Genomic DNA, 18,486 nt, shown 5'->3' with positions numbered 1-18,486 from the left:
CAGTGTGTTATATCCTGGTGTTTCAGTGTGTTACATCCTGGTGTTTCAGTGTGTTATATCCTGGTGTTTCAGTGTGTTACATCCTGGTGTTTCAGTGTGTTACATCCTGGTGTTTCAGTGTGTTATATCCTGGTGTTTCAGTGTGTTATATCCTGGTGTTTCAGTGTTACATCCTGGTGTTTCAGTGTGTTACATCCTGGTGTTTCAGTGTGTTACATCCTGGTGTTTCAGTGTGTTACATCCTGGTGTTTCAGTGTGTTACATCCTGGTGTTTCAGTGTGTTACATCCTGGTGTTTCAGTGTGTTACATCCTGGTGTTTCAGTGTTACATCCTGGTGTTTCAGTGTGTTATATCCTGGTGTTTCAGTGTGTTATATCCTGGTGTTTCAGTGTTACATCCTGGTGTTTCAGTGTGTTACATCCTGGTGTTTCAGTGTGTTACATCCTGGTGTTTCAGTGTGTTACATCCTGGTGTTTCAGTGTGTTACATCCTGGTGTTTCAGTGTGTTACATCCTGGTGTTTCAGTGTGTTACATCCTGGTGTTTCAGTGTTACATCCTGGTGTTTCAGTGTGTTACATCCTGGTGTTTCAGTGTGTTACATCCTGGTGTTTCAGTGTGTTACATCCTGGTGTTTCAGTGTTACATCCTGGTGTTTCAGTGTGTTATATCCTGGTGTTTCAGTGTGTTACATCCTGGTGTTTCAGTGTGTTATATCCTGGTGTTTCAGTGTTACATCCTGGTGTTTCAGTGTGTTATATCCTGGTGTTTCAGTGTGTTACATCCTGGTGTTTCAGTGTGTTATATCCTGGTGTTTCAGTGTTACATCCTGGTGTTTCAGTGTGTTATATCCTGGTGTTTCAGTGTGTTACATCCTGGTGTTTCAGTGTGTTACATCCTGGTGTTTCAGTGTGTTATATCCTGGTGTTTCAGTGTGTTACATCCTGGTGTTTCAGTGTGTTACATCCTGGTATTTCAGTGTGTTACATCCTGGTGTTTCAGTGTGTTACATCCTGGTGTTTCAGTGTGTTACATCCTGGTGTTTCAGTGTGTTACATCCTGCTGTTTCAGTGTGTTACATCCTGCTGTTTCAGTGTGTTACATCCTGCTGTTTCAGTGTGTTACATCCTGCTGTATTTAGTTGGTTCCTGGTGTTTCAGTGTGTTACATCCTGCTGTATTTAGTTGGTTCCTGGTGTTTCAGTGTGTTACATCCTGGTGTTTCAGTGTGTTACATCCTGCTGTTTCAGTGTGTTACATCCTGGTGTTATTCAGTGTGTTACATCCTGGTGTTTCAGTGTGTTACATCCTGCTGTATTTAGTTGGTTCCTGGTGTTTCAGTGTGTTATATCCTGTTGTATTTAGTTGGTACCTGGCCCCACATTTGAGGTGTTCCTTACCCCTTTGAATATGGTCTGTTTGAGGTGTGAGATGTTCCTCATGCGTCCCTCAGGGTCCATGTTGGTGTTCCACTCCTCCGCCCCAACAGGCCCCCTACGCCGGACCGCTGGCAGCACGCCAAGATCAATCTACCAGGACAGAGAGGGAGAGTATGGAAATACTGCAATACCTACATGTTACTGCTACACAAATAACAAACTATAGAGAGAGGGAGGGGACTTACTGCTACACCAATAACACACTATAGAGAGGGGACTTACTGCTACACCAATAACACACTATAGAGAGGGAGGGAGGGGACTTACTGCTACACCAATAACACACTATAGAGAGGGAGGGGGGGGGGGGGACTTACTGCTACACCAATAACACACTATAGAGGGAGGGAGGGAGGGGACTTACTGCTACACCAATAACACACTATAGAGGGAGGGAGGGAGGGGACTTACTGCTACACCAATAACACACTATAGAGGGAGGGAGGGAGGGGACTTACTGCTACACCAATAACACACTATAGAGGGAGGGAGGGAGGGGACTTACTGCTACACCAATAACACACTATAGAGGGAGGGAGGGAGGGAGGGGACTTACTGCTACACCAATAACACACTATAGAGGGAGGGAGGGAGGGGACTTACTGCTACACCAATAACACACTATAGAGGGAGGGAGGGGACTTACTGCTACACCAATAACACACTATAGAGGGAGGGAGGGGACTTACTGCTACACCAATAACACACTATAGAGGGAGGGAGGGGGGGGACTTACTGCTACACCAATAACACACTATAGAGAGAGGGAGGGAGGGAGGGGACTTACTGCTACACCAATAACACACTATAGAGAGAGGGAGGGAGGGAGGGAGGGAGGGGACTTACTGCTACACCAATAACACACTATAGAGAGGGAGGGAGGGGACTTACTGCTACACCAATAACACACTATAGAGAGAGAGGGAGGGGACTTACTGCTATACCAATAACACACTATAGAGAGAGAGGGAGGGGACTTACTGCTACACCAATAACACACTATAGAGAGGGAGGGAGGGGACTTACTGCTACACCAATAACACACTATAGAGAGAGGGAGGGGACTTACTGCTACACCAATAACACACTATAGAGAGGGGACTTACTGCTACACCAATAACACACTATAGAGAGGGAGGGAGGGGACTTACTGCTACACCAATAACACACTATAGAGAGGGAGGGAGGGGGGGGACTTACTGCTACACCAATAACACACTATAGAGGGAGGGAGGGAGGGGACTTACTGTTACACCAATAACACACTATAGAGGGAGGGAGGGAGGGGACTTACTGCTACACCAATAACACACTATAGAGGGAGGGAGGGAGGGGACTTACTGCTACACCAATAACACACTATAGAGGGAGGGAGGGAGGGGACTTACTGCTACACCAATAACACACTATAGAGGGAGGGAGGGAGGGGACTTACTGCTACACCAATAACACACTATAGAGGGAGGGAGGGAGGGGACTTACTGCTACACCAATAACACACTATAGAGGGAGGGAGGGGACTTACTGCTACACCAATAACACACTATAGAGGGAGGGAGGGGACTTACTGCTACACCAATAACACACTATAGAGGGAGGGAGGGGGGGGACTTACTGCTACACCAATAACACACTATAGAGAGAGGGAGGGAGGGAGGGAGGGAGGGGACTTACTGCTACACCAATAACACACTATAGAGAGAGGGAGGGAGGGAGGGAGGGGACTTACTGCTACACCAATAACACACTATAGAGAGGGAGGGAGGGGACTTACTGCTACACCAATAACACACTATAGAGAGAGAGGGAGGGGACTTACTGCTATACCAATAACACACTATAGAGAGAGAGGGAGGGGACTTACTGCTACACCAATAACACACTATAGAGAGGGAGGGAGGGGACTTACTGCTACACCAATAACACACTATAGAGAGAGGGAGGGAGGGGACTTACTGCTACACCAATAACACACTATAGAGAGAGGGAGGGAGGGGACTTACTGCTACACCAATAACACACTATAGAGGGAGGGAGGGGACTTACTGCTACACCAATAACACACTATAGAGAGAGAGGGAGGGGACTTACTGCTACACCAATAACACACTATAGAGAGAGAGGGAGGGGACTTACTGCTACACCAATAACACACTATAGAGGGAGGGAGGGGACTTACTGCTACACCAATAACACACTATAGAGGGAGGGAGGGGACTTACTGCTACACCAATAACACACTATAGAGAGAGGGAGGGAGGGGACTTACTGATACACCAATAACACACTATAGAGAGAGGGAGGGAGGGAGGGGACTTACTTCTACACCAATAACACACTATAGAGAGGGGGAGGGGACTTACTGCTACACCAATAACACACTATAGAGAGAGGGAGGGAGGGAGGGGACTTACTGCTACACCAATAACACACTATAGAGGGAGGGAGGGGACTTACTGCTACACCAATAACACACTATAGATAGAGGGAGGGAGGGGACTTACTGCTACACCAATAACACACTATAGAGAGGGAGGGAGGGAGGGGACTTACTGCTACACCAATAACACACTATAGAGGGAGGGAGGGGACTTACTGCTACACCAATAACACACTATAGAGAGGGAGGGAGGGGACTTACTACTATACCAATAACACACTATAGAGAGGGAGGGAGGGGACTTACTGCTACACCAATAACACACTATGGAGAGAGAGAGAGGGAGGGGACTTACTGCTACACCAATAACACACTATAGAGAGGGAGGGAGGGGACTTACTGCTACGCCAATAACACACTATAGAGGGAGGGAGGGGACTTACTGCTACACCAATAACACACTATGGAGAGAGGGAGGGAGGGGACTTACTACTACATCAATAACACACTATAGAGAGGGAGGGAGGGGACTTACTGCTACAACAATAACACACTATAGAGAGAGGGAGGGAGGGGACTTACTGCTACACCAATAACACACTATGGAGAGGGAGGGAGGGAGGGAGGGAGGGAGGGAGGGAGGGAGGGAGGGAGGGAGGGAGGGAGGGAGGGAGGGGACTTACTGCTACACCAACAACACACTATAGAGAGGGAGGGAGGGGACTTACTGCTACAACAATAACACACTATAGAGAGAGGGAGGGAGGGGACTTACTGCTACACCAATAACACACTATAGAGAGGGAGGGGGGGACTTACTGCTACACCAATAACACACTATAGAGAGGGAGGGAGGGGACTTACTGCTACACCAATAACACACTATAGAGAGAGAGAGAGAGAGGGGACTTACTGCTACACCAATAACACACTATAGAGAGAGGGAGGGAGGGGACTTACTGCTACATCAATAACACACTATAGAGGGAGGGAGGGGACTTACTGCTACACCAATAACACACTATAGAGAGGGAGGGAGGGGACTTACTGCTACATCAATAACACACTATAGAGGGAGGGAGGGAGGGGACTTACTGCTACACCAATAACACACTATAGAGAGAGGGAGGGAGGGAGGGAGGGGACTTACTGCTACACCAATAACACACTATAGAGAGAGGGAGGGAGGGAGGGGACTTACTGCTAAACCAATAACACACTATAGAGAGAAAGGGAGGGAGGGAGGGGACTTACTGCTACACCAATAACACACTATAGAGAGAGAGAGGGAGGGAGGGGACTTACTGCTAAACCAATAACACACTACAGAGAGGGGGAGGGGACTTACTGCTACACCAATAACACACTATAGAGAGAGGGAGGGCGGGGACTTACTTCTACACCAATAACACACTATAGAGGGAGGGAGGGGACTTACTGCTACACCAATAACACACTATGGAGAGAGGGAGGGAGGGAGGGGACTTACTGCTACACCAATAACACACTATAGAGAGGGGGAGGGGACTTACTTCTACACCAATAACACACTATAGAGAGAGGGAGGGGACTTACTGCTACACCAATAACACACTATAGAGAGGGAGGGAGGGGACTTACTGCTACACCAATAACACACTATAGAGAGGGAGGGAGGGGACTTACTGCTACACCAATAACACACTATAGAGGGAGGGAGGGAGGGGACTTACTGCTACACCAATAACACACTATAGAGAGAGGGAGGGAGGGGACTTACTGCTACACCAATAACACACTATAGAGAGGGAGAGAGGGGACTTACTGCTACACCAATAACACACTATAGAGAGAGGGAGGGAGGGGACTTACTGCTACACCAATAACACACTATAGAGAGGGAGGGAGGGGACTTACTGCTACACCAATAACACACTATAGAGAGAGAGGGAGGGGACTTACTGCTACACCAATAACACACTATAGAGAGGGAGGGAGGGGACTTACTGCTACACCAATAACACACTACAGAGAGGGGGAGGGGACTTACTGCTACACCAATAACACACTATAGAGAGAGGGAGGGAGGGGACTTACTTCTACACCAATAACACACTATAGAGGGAGGGAGGGGACTTACTGCTACACCAATAACACACTATGGAGAGAGGGAGGGAGGGAGGGGACTTACTGCTACACCAATAACACACTATAGAGAGGGAGGGAGGGGACTTACTGCTACACCAATAACACACTATAGAGAGAGAGGGAGGGGACTTACTGCTACACCAATAACACACTATAGAGAGGGGGAGGGGACTTACTTCTACACCAATAACACACTATAGAGAGAGGGAGGGGACTTACTGCTATACCAATAACACACTATAGAGAGAGGGAGGGAGGGGACTTACTGCTACACCAATAACACACTATAGAGAGGGAGGGAGGGGACTTACTGCTACACCAATAACACACTATAGAGGGAGGGAGGGGACTTACTGCTACACCAATAACACACTATAGAGAGAGGGAGGGAGGGGACTTACTGCTACACCAATAACACACTATAGAGGGAGGGAGGGGACTTACTGCTACACCAATAACACACTATGGAGAGAGGGAGGGAGGGAGAGGACTTACTGCTACACCAATAACATACTATAGAGAGGGAGGGGACTGAGATATCAAATCAGCAAAATACCTTGTCAAAATCTAAGAATTTAAACAAAATAAAGACATTAACAATGTAAAGACTCAGTGACCAGCCTGGCTATAGAGACAACATAGAAAACAAGCTGGTCCTGGGGCTCTTTTCACACACAGACCCCACAGACCCCCAGGACAGCAACACAATTAGAACCCAACCAAATCATGAGAATACAAAAATATTATTATTTTCAATGTGTTAAGTAATTAACAAAAAAACAGAGCAAACTAGAATGTCATTTTGCCCTAAAAACAGTGAGTACACAGTTGCAGAAAATGAGGTGGAAACTGAGCTGCACTTCCTAACCACACTTCCTACCAAATGTATGATCATAGTAGACACATATTTCCCTCAGATCACACAAATCCACTTTTGATAAACTCCCATATCTACTGGGTGAAATTCCACAGTGTGACATCACAGCAGCAAGATTTGTGACCTGTTGCCACAAGAAAAGGTCAACCAGTGAAGAACAAACACCATTGTAAATACAACCCATATTTATGTTTATTTAAACTATCTGCACATCATTACAACACTGCATATAGACATATGTTTACTGTAAATGGTTTAATATCTATTTCACTTGCTTTGGCAATGTTAACATATGTTTCCCATGCCAATAAAGCAGAGACAGAGAGAGAGAGAGAGACACAGAGAGAGAGACACATAGACAGAGAGACAGAGACACAGAGAGAGAGAGACAGAGACAGACAGAGAGAGAGACAGAGACAGACAGAGAGAGAGAGACAGAAAGACAGAGAGAGAGAGAGAGAGACAGGATAAGGGGTGTCAAGTCAAGTCCAACTCATGAGGGTCACGACCCCATTGAAATCCAACAAAACCCCAAGCTCTGGCTGGACCACTGGTTACGTTGTGGCCGTTTAAAAATGGAAATCATTTAAAACACTATGTCTAATGTGTGTGTGTGTGTCATTTCTAACTCTGTGTCCAGTACTAGCCTACACACACGTCCAATTGACAGCTGTGTGACGTTTGGTTTGCCAGGCCAACAACCTGGTACAATACCGTAGCGACTACACTCTGTCCTCATTTCAGACACTTAAGTCAATTGAACAGTTCTGCTCAGAGAGATAGAAGAAGAGGATTCAGCCAGAAAGACAGACTAACTAAAGCCTAAGCTACGAAGCGGAGAACTGTTTCCATGGGGACAGGGCTGATAAGGGGGGGGGGGGGGGGGGGGGGGAGAAGGATGGACTGTAAATAGGAGTCAATAATTCATGAGCTTTGTGATAAGCAGGGATGTGTGTGTGTGTGTGTGTTCGTGCGGCACCATAACTATCCAACATCCAGCCAGTCAAATACACAAGACAGCGCTATTTTGTTACGCCTTCATTGGAAAATAACTAGAAAGAGATTTAGGAAGAACTTTTCTCACGTCAGTGAAAATTATTTTCTGAAGGTGTGGGTTGTATAAACAGAACAAGAGCGAGTCCCACGAAGCTTCTCCATTCAGTGGATTCAGATAGTACTCAGACCCCTCGACTTTATCCGCATTCTGTTACATTACAGCCTTATTCCAAAATGGATTATATCATTTAATCCCCCTCATCAAGCTATACACAACACCCCATAATGACAAAGCAAAAACAAGTTAACATTTTTTGAAAAAAATATGACACAAAATAAAAACACTGACATTTGACATTATCATAAGTATTCAGACCCTTTACTCAGTACTTTGTTGAAGCATCTTTGTCAGCGATTACAGCCTCCAAGTCTTGGGTATGAAGCTACAAGCTTGGCACACTTGTATTTGGGGAGTTTCTCCCATTCTTCTCTGCAGATCCTCTCAAGCTCTGTCAGGTTGGATGGGGAGCGTCGCTGCACAGATATTTTCAGGTCTCTCCAGAGACGTCTGGGCTCTGGCTGGGCCACTCAGACATTCAGAGACTTGTGCCAAAGACACTCCTGCATTATCTTGGCTGTGTGCTTATGGGTTGTCCTGTTGGAAGGTGAACCTTCGCCACTGTCTGAGTGCTCTGGAGCAGGTTTCATCAAGGATCTCTCTGTAGGATCTCTGTGGTCCGTTCATCTTTCCCTTGATCCTGACTAGTCTCCCAGTCCCTGCCTCTGAAAAACATCCCCACAGCTTGATGCTGCCACCACTATGCTTCACCATAGGGATGGTGCCAGGTTTCCTCCAGACGTGACGCTTGGCATTCAGGCCAAAGAGTTCAATCTTGGTTTCATCAGACCAGAAAATCTGGTTCCTCATGGTCAGAGTCCTTTAGGTACCTTTTGGCAAACTCCAAGCGGGCTGTCATGTCCCTTTTACTGATGAGTGGCTTCCGTCTGACCACTCTACCATAAAGGCCTGGTTGGTGGAGAGCTGCAGAGATGGTTGTTCTTCTGGAACTGTGGAGCTCTGTCAGAGTGACCATCGGGTTCTTGGTCACCTCCCTGACCAAGGCCCTTCTCCCCCATTTGCTCAGTTTGGCCGTGGCGACCAGCCCCTGGTGGTTCCAAACTACCTCCATTTAATAATGATGAAGGCCACGGTGTTCTTGGGGACCTTCAAAGCCGCATATCTGATCACCTTCGTATAGTGTGGCTCTTTATACAGAGGTTGTTTTAAAAACAGGTAAAGTAGCATATTTACACTATTGATCTTTCTCCCTCTTTTCTAATGATTTCCACAAGGTAATAAAGTGGCCAGCCAGGAGGTTCATGTAATCAAAATCTAATTAAAAAATCTGGCGTGCGTTGCATTCCTCAGAGGTTACACTCTGCATCATCAGCCAATCGAAGTGTGTGTGTGTGTGTGTGTGTGTGTGTGTGAGTGAGAGAGAGAGAGAGAGAGAGAGAGAGCGAGAGAAAGAGGTCTAATTTATTTACTATTTACTCACCACAGATCTATTTAAATAATGTATAAACCTTTATTTAAACCAAGTAGATTGAGAGCACATGGCGTTTGCAATGCCAAGAGTCCTTGGTTAGATTTTCACTGGAGCCTCCCATGTGTTACATTTATGCACACTACTGTACGTCTGTACCTGATAAAAAGCATCTGCTAAATGGGATAGGGGATACGTAGTCAGTTGAGGAAAACAGTCCTGATGTTGAAAGGGGAGACCTAGTCAGTTGAGGACAACAATCCTGATGCTGAAAGGGGAGACCTAGTCAGTTGAGGACAACAGTCCTGATGTTGAAAGGGGAGACCTAGTCAGTTGAGGACAACAGTCCTGATGTTGAAAGGGGAGACCTAGTCAGTTGAGGACAACAGTCCTGATGTTGAAAGGGGAGACCTAGTCAGTTGAGGACAACAGTCCTGATGTTGAAAGGGGAGACCTAGTCAGTTGAGGACAACAGTCCTGATGTTGAAAGGGGAGACCTAGTCAGTTGAGGACAACAGTCCTGATGCTGAAAGGGGAGACCTAGTCAGTTGTACAACTGAATGTCATCAACTGAAAGGTGTCTTCCTCATTTAACCCTCTGAATCAGAGCGGGGGGAGGGGGGGGACTTAATCCATGTCAGCGCTGCCTGGGGAGCAGTTGTTGTTGAGGGTAACTGCCCTGCTCAATGACAGAACGGCAGATTTGTCCACCTTGCCGGCTCGAGGATTCAAACCAGAGACCTTTCTGTTACTGGCCCAACGCTCTTAACCGGTAAGGCTACCTGCCGCCTCCCCCTAACCCTACCCGCGCCTCCCCCTAACCCTACCTGCCGCCTCCCCCTAACCCTACCCGCCGCCTACCCCTAACCCTACCCGCCGCCTACCCCTAACCCTACCCGCCGCCTCCCCCTAACCCTACCCGCCGCCTCCCCCTAACCGCCGCCTCCCCCTAACCCTACCCGCCACCTCCCCCTAACCCTACCCGCCGCCTCCCCCTAACCCTACCCGCCGCCTCCCCCTAACCGTCGCCTCCCCCTAACCCTACCCGCCGCCTCCTCCTAACCCTACCCGCCGCCTCCCCCTAACCTTACCCGCCGCCTACCCCTAACCCTACCCGCCGCCTCCCCCTAACCCTACCCGCCGCCTCCCCCTAACCCTACCCGCCGCCTCCCCCTAACCCTACCCGCCGCCTACCCCTAACCCTACCCGCCGCCTCCCCCTAACCCTACCCGCCGCCTACCCCTAACCCTACCCGCCGCCTCCCCCTAACCCTACCCGCCGCCTCCCCCTAACCGCCGCCTCCCCCTACCCGCCGCTTCCCCCTAACCCTACCCGCCGCCTCCCCCTAACCCTACCTGCTGCCTCCCCCTAACCCTACCTGCTGCCTCCCCCTAACCCTACCCGCCGCCTCCCCCTAACCCTACCCGCCGCCTCCCCCTAACCCTACCCGCCGCCCCCCCCTAACCCTACCTGCCGCCTCCCCCTAACCCTACCTGCCGCCTCCCCCTAACCCTACCTGCCGCCTCACGGCACATATTATTACAGCACACTCTCTTGGTCATGAGGTTTAATAATAACAGTAATAATATATGAATAATAAATACATATAGTGCACTCTTGATTTATTATTCATATACTGATTACTGAGAACACGTTCTCTATTACAGTAACACCAAGATGGAAGATTAGAACCAGGAGGAGGTGATACAGACCTACCGACGTCCCCCAACCCCACTCTGTCCCACAGACCTACCGACGTCCCCCAACCCCACTCTGTCCCGCAGACCTACCGACGTCCCCCAACCCCACTCTGTCCCACAGACCTACCGACGTCCCCCAACCCCACTCTGTCCCGCAGACCTACCGACGTCCCCCAACCCCACTCTGTCCCACAGACCTACCGACGTCCCCCAACCCCACTCTGTCCCACAGACCTACCGACGTCCCCCAACCCCACTCTGTCCCGCAGACCTACCGACGTCCCCCAACCCCACTCTGTCCCACAGACCTACCGACGTCCCCCAACCCCACTCTGTCCCGCAGACCTACCGACGTCCCCCAACCCCACTCTGTCCCACAGACCTACCGACGTCCCCCAACCCCACTCTGTCCCACAGACCTACCGACGTCCCCCAACCCCACTCTGTCCCACAGACCTACCGACGTCCCCCCCCCACTCTGTCCCACAGACCTACCGACGTTCCCCCCCGCAGACCTATCGACTCCCCCCCCCCCAACTCTGTCCCGCAGACCTACCGACGTCCCCCCCCACTCTGTCCCGCAGACCTACCGACGTCCCCCCCCGCAGACCTCCCGACTCCCCCCCCCACTGTCCCGCAGTCCTACCGACATCCCCCCCACACTCTGTCCCACAGACCTACCGATGTCCCCACACTCTGTCCCACAGACGTCCCCACTCTGTCCTATAAACCTACTGAGAAACAAAGTTCAAACAACATTTAAGTGGATTTCTCATTTCCAGCTGTTTCTGAGAAGCACAGCGAGTGTGACTTTGCCGTTCCACTCTAGGTGCCATTCCACTGAGTGGGTTGTGTGGGGTGACTATTCCTATGTTTAGCAAAGCACATGTCATCCAACATCACACTCAACCACACCTGTGGAGAGGAGAGGAGGCAAGCTAGCAGCGCGGGTTGCCTTGGCAACGCTGAGAGCAGAGGGTCACTTCTAATTAAAACAGAGAGGCAATTAGAGAGGAACTGGGTGGCTGTTACCACAACCTCCTGGTTTAATGGAGACAGACGGTAGAGCTGTGTCTGCGTGAGGAAAAAGGGAACTTCTGTCTGATAGTTCCATCTAGCCAGTCTGCTCGGGTCCTGGCTGAGAGTTCCATCTAGCCAGTCTGCTCGGGTCCTGGCTGAGAGTTCCATCTAGCCAGTCTGCTCGGGTCCTGGCTGAGAGTTCCATCTAGCCAGTCTGCTCGGGTCCTGGCTGAGAGTTCCATCTAGCCAGTCTGCTCGGGTCCTGGCTGAGAGTTCCATCTAGCCAGTCTGCTCGGGTCCTGGCTGAGAGTTCCATCTAGCCAGTCTGCTCGGGTCCTGGCTGAGAGTTCCATCTAGCCAGTCTGCTCGGGTCCTGGCTGAGAGTTCCATCTAGCCAGTCTGCTCGGGTCCTGGCTGAGAGTTCCATCTAGCCAGTCTGCTCGGGTCCTGGCTGAGAGTCCCATCTAGCCAGTGTGCTCGGGTCCTGGCTGAGAGTCCCATCTAGCCAGAATGCTCGGGTCCTGGCTGAGAGTCCCATCTAGCCAGTCTGCTCAGGTCCTGGCTGAGAGTCCCATCTAGCCAGTGTGCTCGGGTCCTGGCTGAGAGTCCCATCTAGCCAGAATGCTCGGGTCCTGGCTGAGAGTCCCATCTAGCCAGTCTGCTCGGGTCCTGGCTGAGAGTCCCATCTAGCCAGTCTGCTTGGGTCCTGGCTGAGAGTTCCATCTAGCCAGTCTGCTCGGGTCCTGGCTGAGAGTCCCATCTAGCCAGTCTGCTCGGGTCCTGGCTGAGAGTTCCATCTAGCCAGTCTGCTCGGGTCCTGGCTGAGAGTCCCATCTAGCCAGTCTGCTCAGGTCCTGGCTGAAAGTCCCATCTAGCCAGAATGCTCGGGTCCTGGCTGAGAGTCCCATCTAGCCAGTCAGACAGGTGGGCACTAGGCAGTAAGCAGCCGTGCTTCACCTCTCACAAGATTGCTACAGTATGTCATATTGATGTGGTTCTGGAGACGTTAAACACGGTCAGATCTGATCGCCTGTATGTGTTTCCTAAGTCTGTCTTTATCTCCAAGACTGTATTGACGCTTTGCCTATTTGATGGTTCGTCACAGGGCATAGCGGGATTTCTTATAAGCTTCCGGGTTAAGAGTCCCACACCTTGAAAGCGGCAGCTCTACCCTTCAGCACAGTGCGAATGTTACCTGTAGTCCATGGCTTCTGGTTGTGGTATGTACGTTCAGTCACTGTGGGGACGACGTCCTCAATGCACTTATTGATAAAGCCGGTGACTGATGTGGTGTATTCCTCAATGCCATGGGAGGAATCCCGGGAACATATTCCAGTCTGTGCTGCAAAACAGTCCTGTAGTTCAGCATCTGCTTCATCTGACCACTTTTTTTATAGACCGAGTCACTGGTGCTTCCTGCTTTAATTTCTGCTTGTAAGCAGGAATCAGGAGGATAGAGTTGTGGTCGGATTTACCAAATAGAGGGCGAGGGAGAGCTTTGTACGTGTCTCTGTGTGTGGAGTACAGGTGATCTAGATTTTTTTTTTTCCCCTCTGGTTGCACATTTAACATGTTGATAGAGATTTGGTAGACCTGATTTAAGTTTCCCTGCATTAAAGTCTCCGGCCACTAGGAGTGCCGCCTCTGGGTGAGTGGTTTCCTGTTTGCTTATTTCCTTATACAGCTGACTGAGTGCGGTCTTAGTGCCAGCATCTGTCTGTGGTGGTAAATAAACAGCCACAAAAACTATAGCTTTAAAACTCTCTAGGCAAGTAGTGTGGCCTGCAATTTATCACAATATACTCTACTTCAGGCAAGCAAAATCTAGAGACTTCCTTAGATTTTGTGCACCAGCTGTTTACAAATACGCACAGACACCCCCCCCCCCCTTTTTATCCGGAGTGTGCTGTTCTATCTTGCCAGTGCAGAGTATATCCCGCTAGCTGAATATCCATGTCGTCATTCAGTCACGATTCCGTGAAACATAGGATATCACAGTTTTTGATGTCCCGTTGGTAGGATATTCGTGATCGTACCTCGCCTAATTTATTGTCCAATGATTGCCCGTTGGCGAGTAATATTTACGGTAATGGCAGCTTTCCCACGCACCTTCTGCGGATCCTCACAAGGCATCCTGCTCTGTGTCCTCTGTACCTGCGTCTCTTCCTCTTGCAAATAACGGGGATGTTGGCCTTGTCGGGTGTTCGGAGAATGTCCTGTTGCATCTTGCTTGTTGAAGAAAAAACATCTTTGTCTAATCCGAGGTGAGTGATCGCTGTCCTGATATCCAGAAGCTCTTTGTCTAATCCGAGGTGAGTGATCGCTGTCCTGATATCCAGAAGCTCTTTGTCTAATCCGAGGTGAGTGATCGCTGTCCTGATATCCAGAAGCTCTTTGTCTAATCCGAGGTGAGTGATCGCTGTCCTGATTTCCAGAAGCTCTTTGTCTAATCCGAGGTGAGTGATCGCTGTCCTGATATCCAGAAGCTTTGTCTAATCCGAGGTGAGTGATCGCTGTCCTGATATCCAGAAGCTCTGTCTAATCCGAGGTGAGTGATTGCTGTCCTGATATCCAGAAGCTCTTTGTCTAATCCGAGGTGAGTGATTGCTGTCCTGATATCCAGAAGCTCTTTGTCTAATCCAAGGTGAGTGATCGCTGTCCTGATATCCAGAAGCTCTTTGTCTAATCCGAGGTGAGTGATCGCTGTCCTGATATCCAGAAGCTCTTTGTCTAATCCGAGGTGAGTGGTGGCTGTCCTGATATCCAGAAGATCTTTGTCTAATCCGAGGTGAGTGATCTCTGTCCTGATATCCAGAAGCTCTTTGTCTAATCCGAGGTGAGTGATCGCTGTCCTGATATCCAGAAGCTCTTTGTCTAATCCGAGGTGAGTGATCGCTGTCCTGATATCCAGAATATCTTTTTTTGCCGTAAGATACAGTTGCAGAAACATCATGTACAAAATAAGTTACAAATAACGTGAGAAAAAAAACACATAATGGCACAATTGGTTGGGCGCAAGTAAAACTGCTGCCATTACTTCCGCCGCCATTTTTAAGTTCCAGAGTGAGTGTGTGCGTTCATTCCCAGTGTCTACTCTGACTCACCCTGGTGATAACCTCAAAGCCTGGTTCCTCCAGCTGGTTGTGTGTGTGTGTGTTCCTCACCCTGGTGATAACCTCAAAGCCTGGTTCCTCCAGCTGGTTGTGTGTGTGTGTGTGTGTTCCTCACCCTGGTGATAACCTCAAAGCCTGGTTCCTCCAGCTGGTTGTGTGTGTGTTCCTCACCCTGGTGATAACCTCAAAGCCTGGTTCCTCCAGCTGGTTGTGTGTGTGTTCCTCACCCTGGTGATAACCTCAAGGCCTGGTTCCTCCAGCTGGTTGTGTGTGTGTTCCTCACCCTGGTGATAACCTCAAAGCCTGGTTCCTCCAGCTGGTTGTGTGTGTGTTCCTCACCCTGGTGATAACCTCAAGGCCTGGTTCCTCCAGCTGGTTGTGTGTGTGTTCCTCACCCTGGTGATAACCTCAAAGCCTGGTTCCTCCAGCTGGTTGTGTGTGTGTGTTTCTCACCCTGGTGATAACCTCAAAGCCTGGTTCCTCCAGCTGGTTGTGTGTGTGTTCCTCACCCTGGTGATAACCTCAAAGCCTGGTTCCTCCAGCTGGTTGTGTGTGTGTTCCTCACCCTGGTGATAACCTCAAAGCCTGGTTCCTCCAGCTGGTTGTGTGTGTGTGTTCCTCACCCTGGTGATAACCTCAAAGCCTGGTTCCTCCAGCTGGTTGTGTGTGTGTTCCTCACCCTGGTGATAACCTCAAAGCCTGGTTCCTCCAGCTGGTTGATGTCCAGTCCAGGTATGGCCTCATTCAGCAGGTCAGCCACCTCCCCGACAGGCCTCTCCTTCAGTAGCACCGTGTCTGGACCCCGGAACGCATCAAACAGGTAGTTGGTCACCTTGGAGAAACCACCCAGCGTAGTGGTGACTGGGTCCTGAGAAAACTTCTGGAGGAGAGAGGGAGAGAGAGAGAGGAGAGAGGGGGAGAGAGGAGGAGAGAGGGAGGAGAGAGGAGGAGAGAGAGAGAGGAGAGAGGGAGGAGAGAGGAGGAGAGAGGAGGAGAGAGGGAGAAGGAGAGAGGGAGAAGGAGAGAGGAGGAGAGAGGGAGAAGGAGAGAGGAGGAGAGAGGGAGAAGGAGAGAGGAGGAGAGAGGGAGAAGGAGAGAGGAGGAGAGAGGGAGAAGGAGAGAGGGAGAAGGAGAGGGAGAAGGAGAGAGGGAGAAGGAGAGAGGAGGAGAGAGGGAGAAGAAGAGAGAAGGAGAGAGGAGGAGAGAGGGAGAAGAAGAGAGAAGGAGAGAGGAGGAGAGAGGGAGAAGGAGAGAGGAGAGGGATGACAGGTAAGATAGGGGTCATGAAGAAGGTCATTGTAAACGCTGTGGCACCAGACAGATGTAGTTTAGCTACAGTCTCATTATAAACACTAAGATGACACAAGCTTATTTTAGCCATGCTATTTTCACCTTAATCACAGGTGTGAAATGTTACATTAGGAAGAGCCCCCAGCCAGATGACTTACTGCACATTTTAACTTTAGATTTTCATCAAAAGCAACGGGCGAAAGCATCTCAAAAGCACAACAGCATCGGTCATCATCTCAGACGTCCAACCTAGTAGCCCCCCCGGCCCCCTACTGCCTGGAACACTTTCAACTGTCCAGACTGAGTACACTTTCAACTGTCCACACTGCGTACTCGTACACTTTCAACTCTCCACACTGCGTACTCGTACACTTTCAACTCTCCACACTGCGTACTCGTACACTTTCAACTCTCCACACTGCGTACTCGTACACTTTCAACTCTCCACACTACGTACTCGTACACTTTCAACTCTCCACACTGCGTACTCGTACACTTTCAACTCTCCACACTGCGTACTCGTACACTTTCAACTGTCCACACTGCGTACTCGTACACTTTCAACTCTCCACACTGCGTACTCGTACACTTTCAACTCTCCACACTACGTACTCGTACACTTTCAACTCTCCACACTGCGTACTCGTACACTTTCAACTCTCCAGACTGCGTACTCGTACACTTTCAACTCTCCACACTGCGTACTCGTACACTTTCAACTCTCCACACTGCGTACTCGTACACTTTCAACTGTCCAGACTGCGTACTCTTACACTTTCAACTCTCCACACTGCGTACTCGTACACTTTCAACTCTCCACACTGCGTACTCGTACACTTTCAACTGTCCAGACTGCGTACTCTTACACTTTCAACTCTCCACACTGCGTACTCGTACACTTTCAACTCTCCACACTGCGTACTCGTACACTTTCAACTCTCCACACTGCGTACTCGTACACTTTCAACTCTCCAGACTGCGTACTCGTACACTTTCAACTGTCCAGACTGCGTACTCTTACACTTTCAACTCTCCACACTGCGTACTCGTACACTTTCAACTCTCCACACTGCGTACTCGTACACTTTCAACTGTCCAGACTGCGTACTCTTACACTTTCAACTCTCCACACTGCGTACTCGTACACTTTCAACTCTCCACACTGCGTACTCGTACACTTTCAACTCTCCACACTGCGTACTCGTACACTTTCAACTGTCCAGACTGCGTACTCTTACACTTTCAACTCTCCACACTGCGTACTCGTACACTTTCAACTCTCCACACTGCGTACTCTTACACTTTCTACTCTCCACACTGCGTACTCTTACACTTTCAACTGTCCACACTGCGTACTCGTACACTTTCAACTGTCCACACTGCGTACTCTTACACTTTCAACTGTCCACACTGTGTACTCTTACACTTTCAACTCTCCACACTGCGTACTCTTACTACGAAGAAGTAAAAGCCAACTATATCACATCACCAAGAAAACTAATGCTTTTCAAGGCCTCTTTAAAAATATATATATTTTACTCTCGCTACAAAAAGTACCACAGGAATCAAAGACAGAAAAGAGGCCAATCTATTTCTCCCGACTGTTGGTTACCGGCCGGCTGAGACGTTGCTCATTCATCTTTGCAATTGGATATTTTTTTATGAGTCACATTAGAAAACAATACTCGAGCAGCATTAACCCCTTTTGAGAAGAGAGGCCACCCAATGTTATTAGCAAGTCAAGGCTCATTAGCTTCTCCTCCACAATCCCTGCTCTACTAAATGGCTCCTGTAATACCGATATAGAGCAGGAGAGAGGAGGCTGGGCCGGGAGGGAGGCACCCTGAACCTTAATGATAATGAGTACAGTACTCTCACTCAGACAGGCAGCCAAGCTAATGTCTATGAGATGTCGCTGCTATTCCATAACACAGTCGGGATCTAAAACAAATGTACCACCACAGTTAGGCCTGTTATCTGCCCACAATGCATTAACCAG

The 18,486-nt window shown here is 49.4% G+C and overlaps 1 protein-coding gene across 1 annotated transcript in view; it reads right to left on the bottom strand.

The window, feature by feature from the left end:
* LOC110515635 (TBC1 domain family member 15) overlaps positions 1-18,486 on the bottom strand; it is a 94,039-nt gene that overhangs the window by 40,281 nt on the left and 35,272 nt on the right. Inside the window, exons 7-8 of the mRNA XM_090199200.1 lie at positions 15,877-16,077; positions 1,399-1,527 (exon numbers count right to left, since the gene is read on the bottom strand). Of these exons, the coding sequence (XP_090055326.1) occupies positions 1,399-1,527; positions 15,877-16,077 (330 nt within the window). The remainder of the gene's footprint in view (positions 1-1,398; positions 1,528-15,876; positions 16,078-18,486) is intronic.

This window comes from Oncorhynchus mykiss, chromosome 15, assembly GCF_057628025.1.
Source record: "Oncorhynchus mykiss isolate SJ-2025 chromosome 15, ASM5762802v1, whole genome shotgun sequence".
Classification (NCBI taxonomy): domain Eukaryota; kingdom Metazoa; phylum Chordata; class Actinopteri; order Salmoniformes; family Salmonidae; genus Oncorhynchus; species Oncorhynchus mykiss.
The sequence above is the reverse complement of the archived record's forward strand: the minus strand, read 5'-3'. Positions and strand labels throughout refer to the sequence as shown.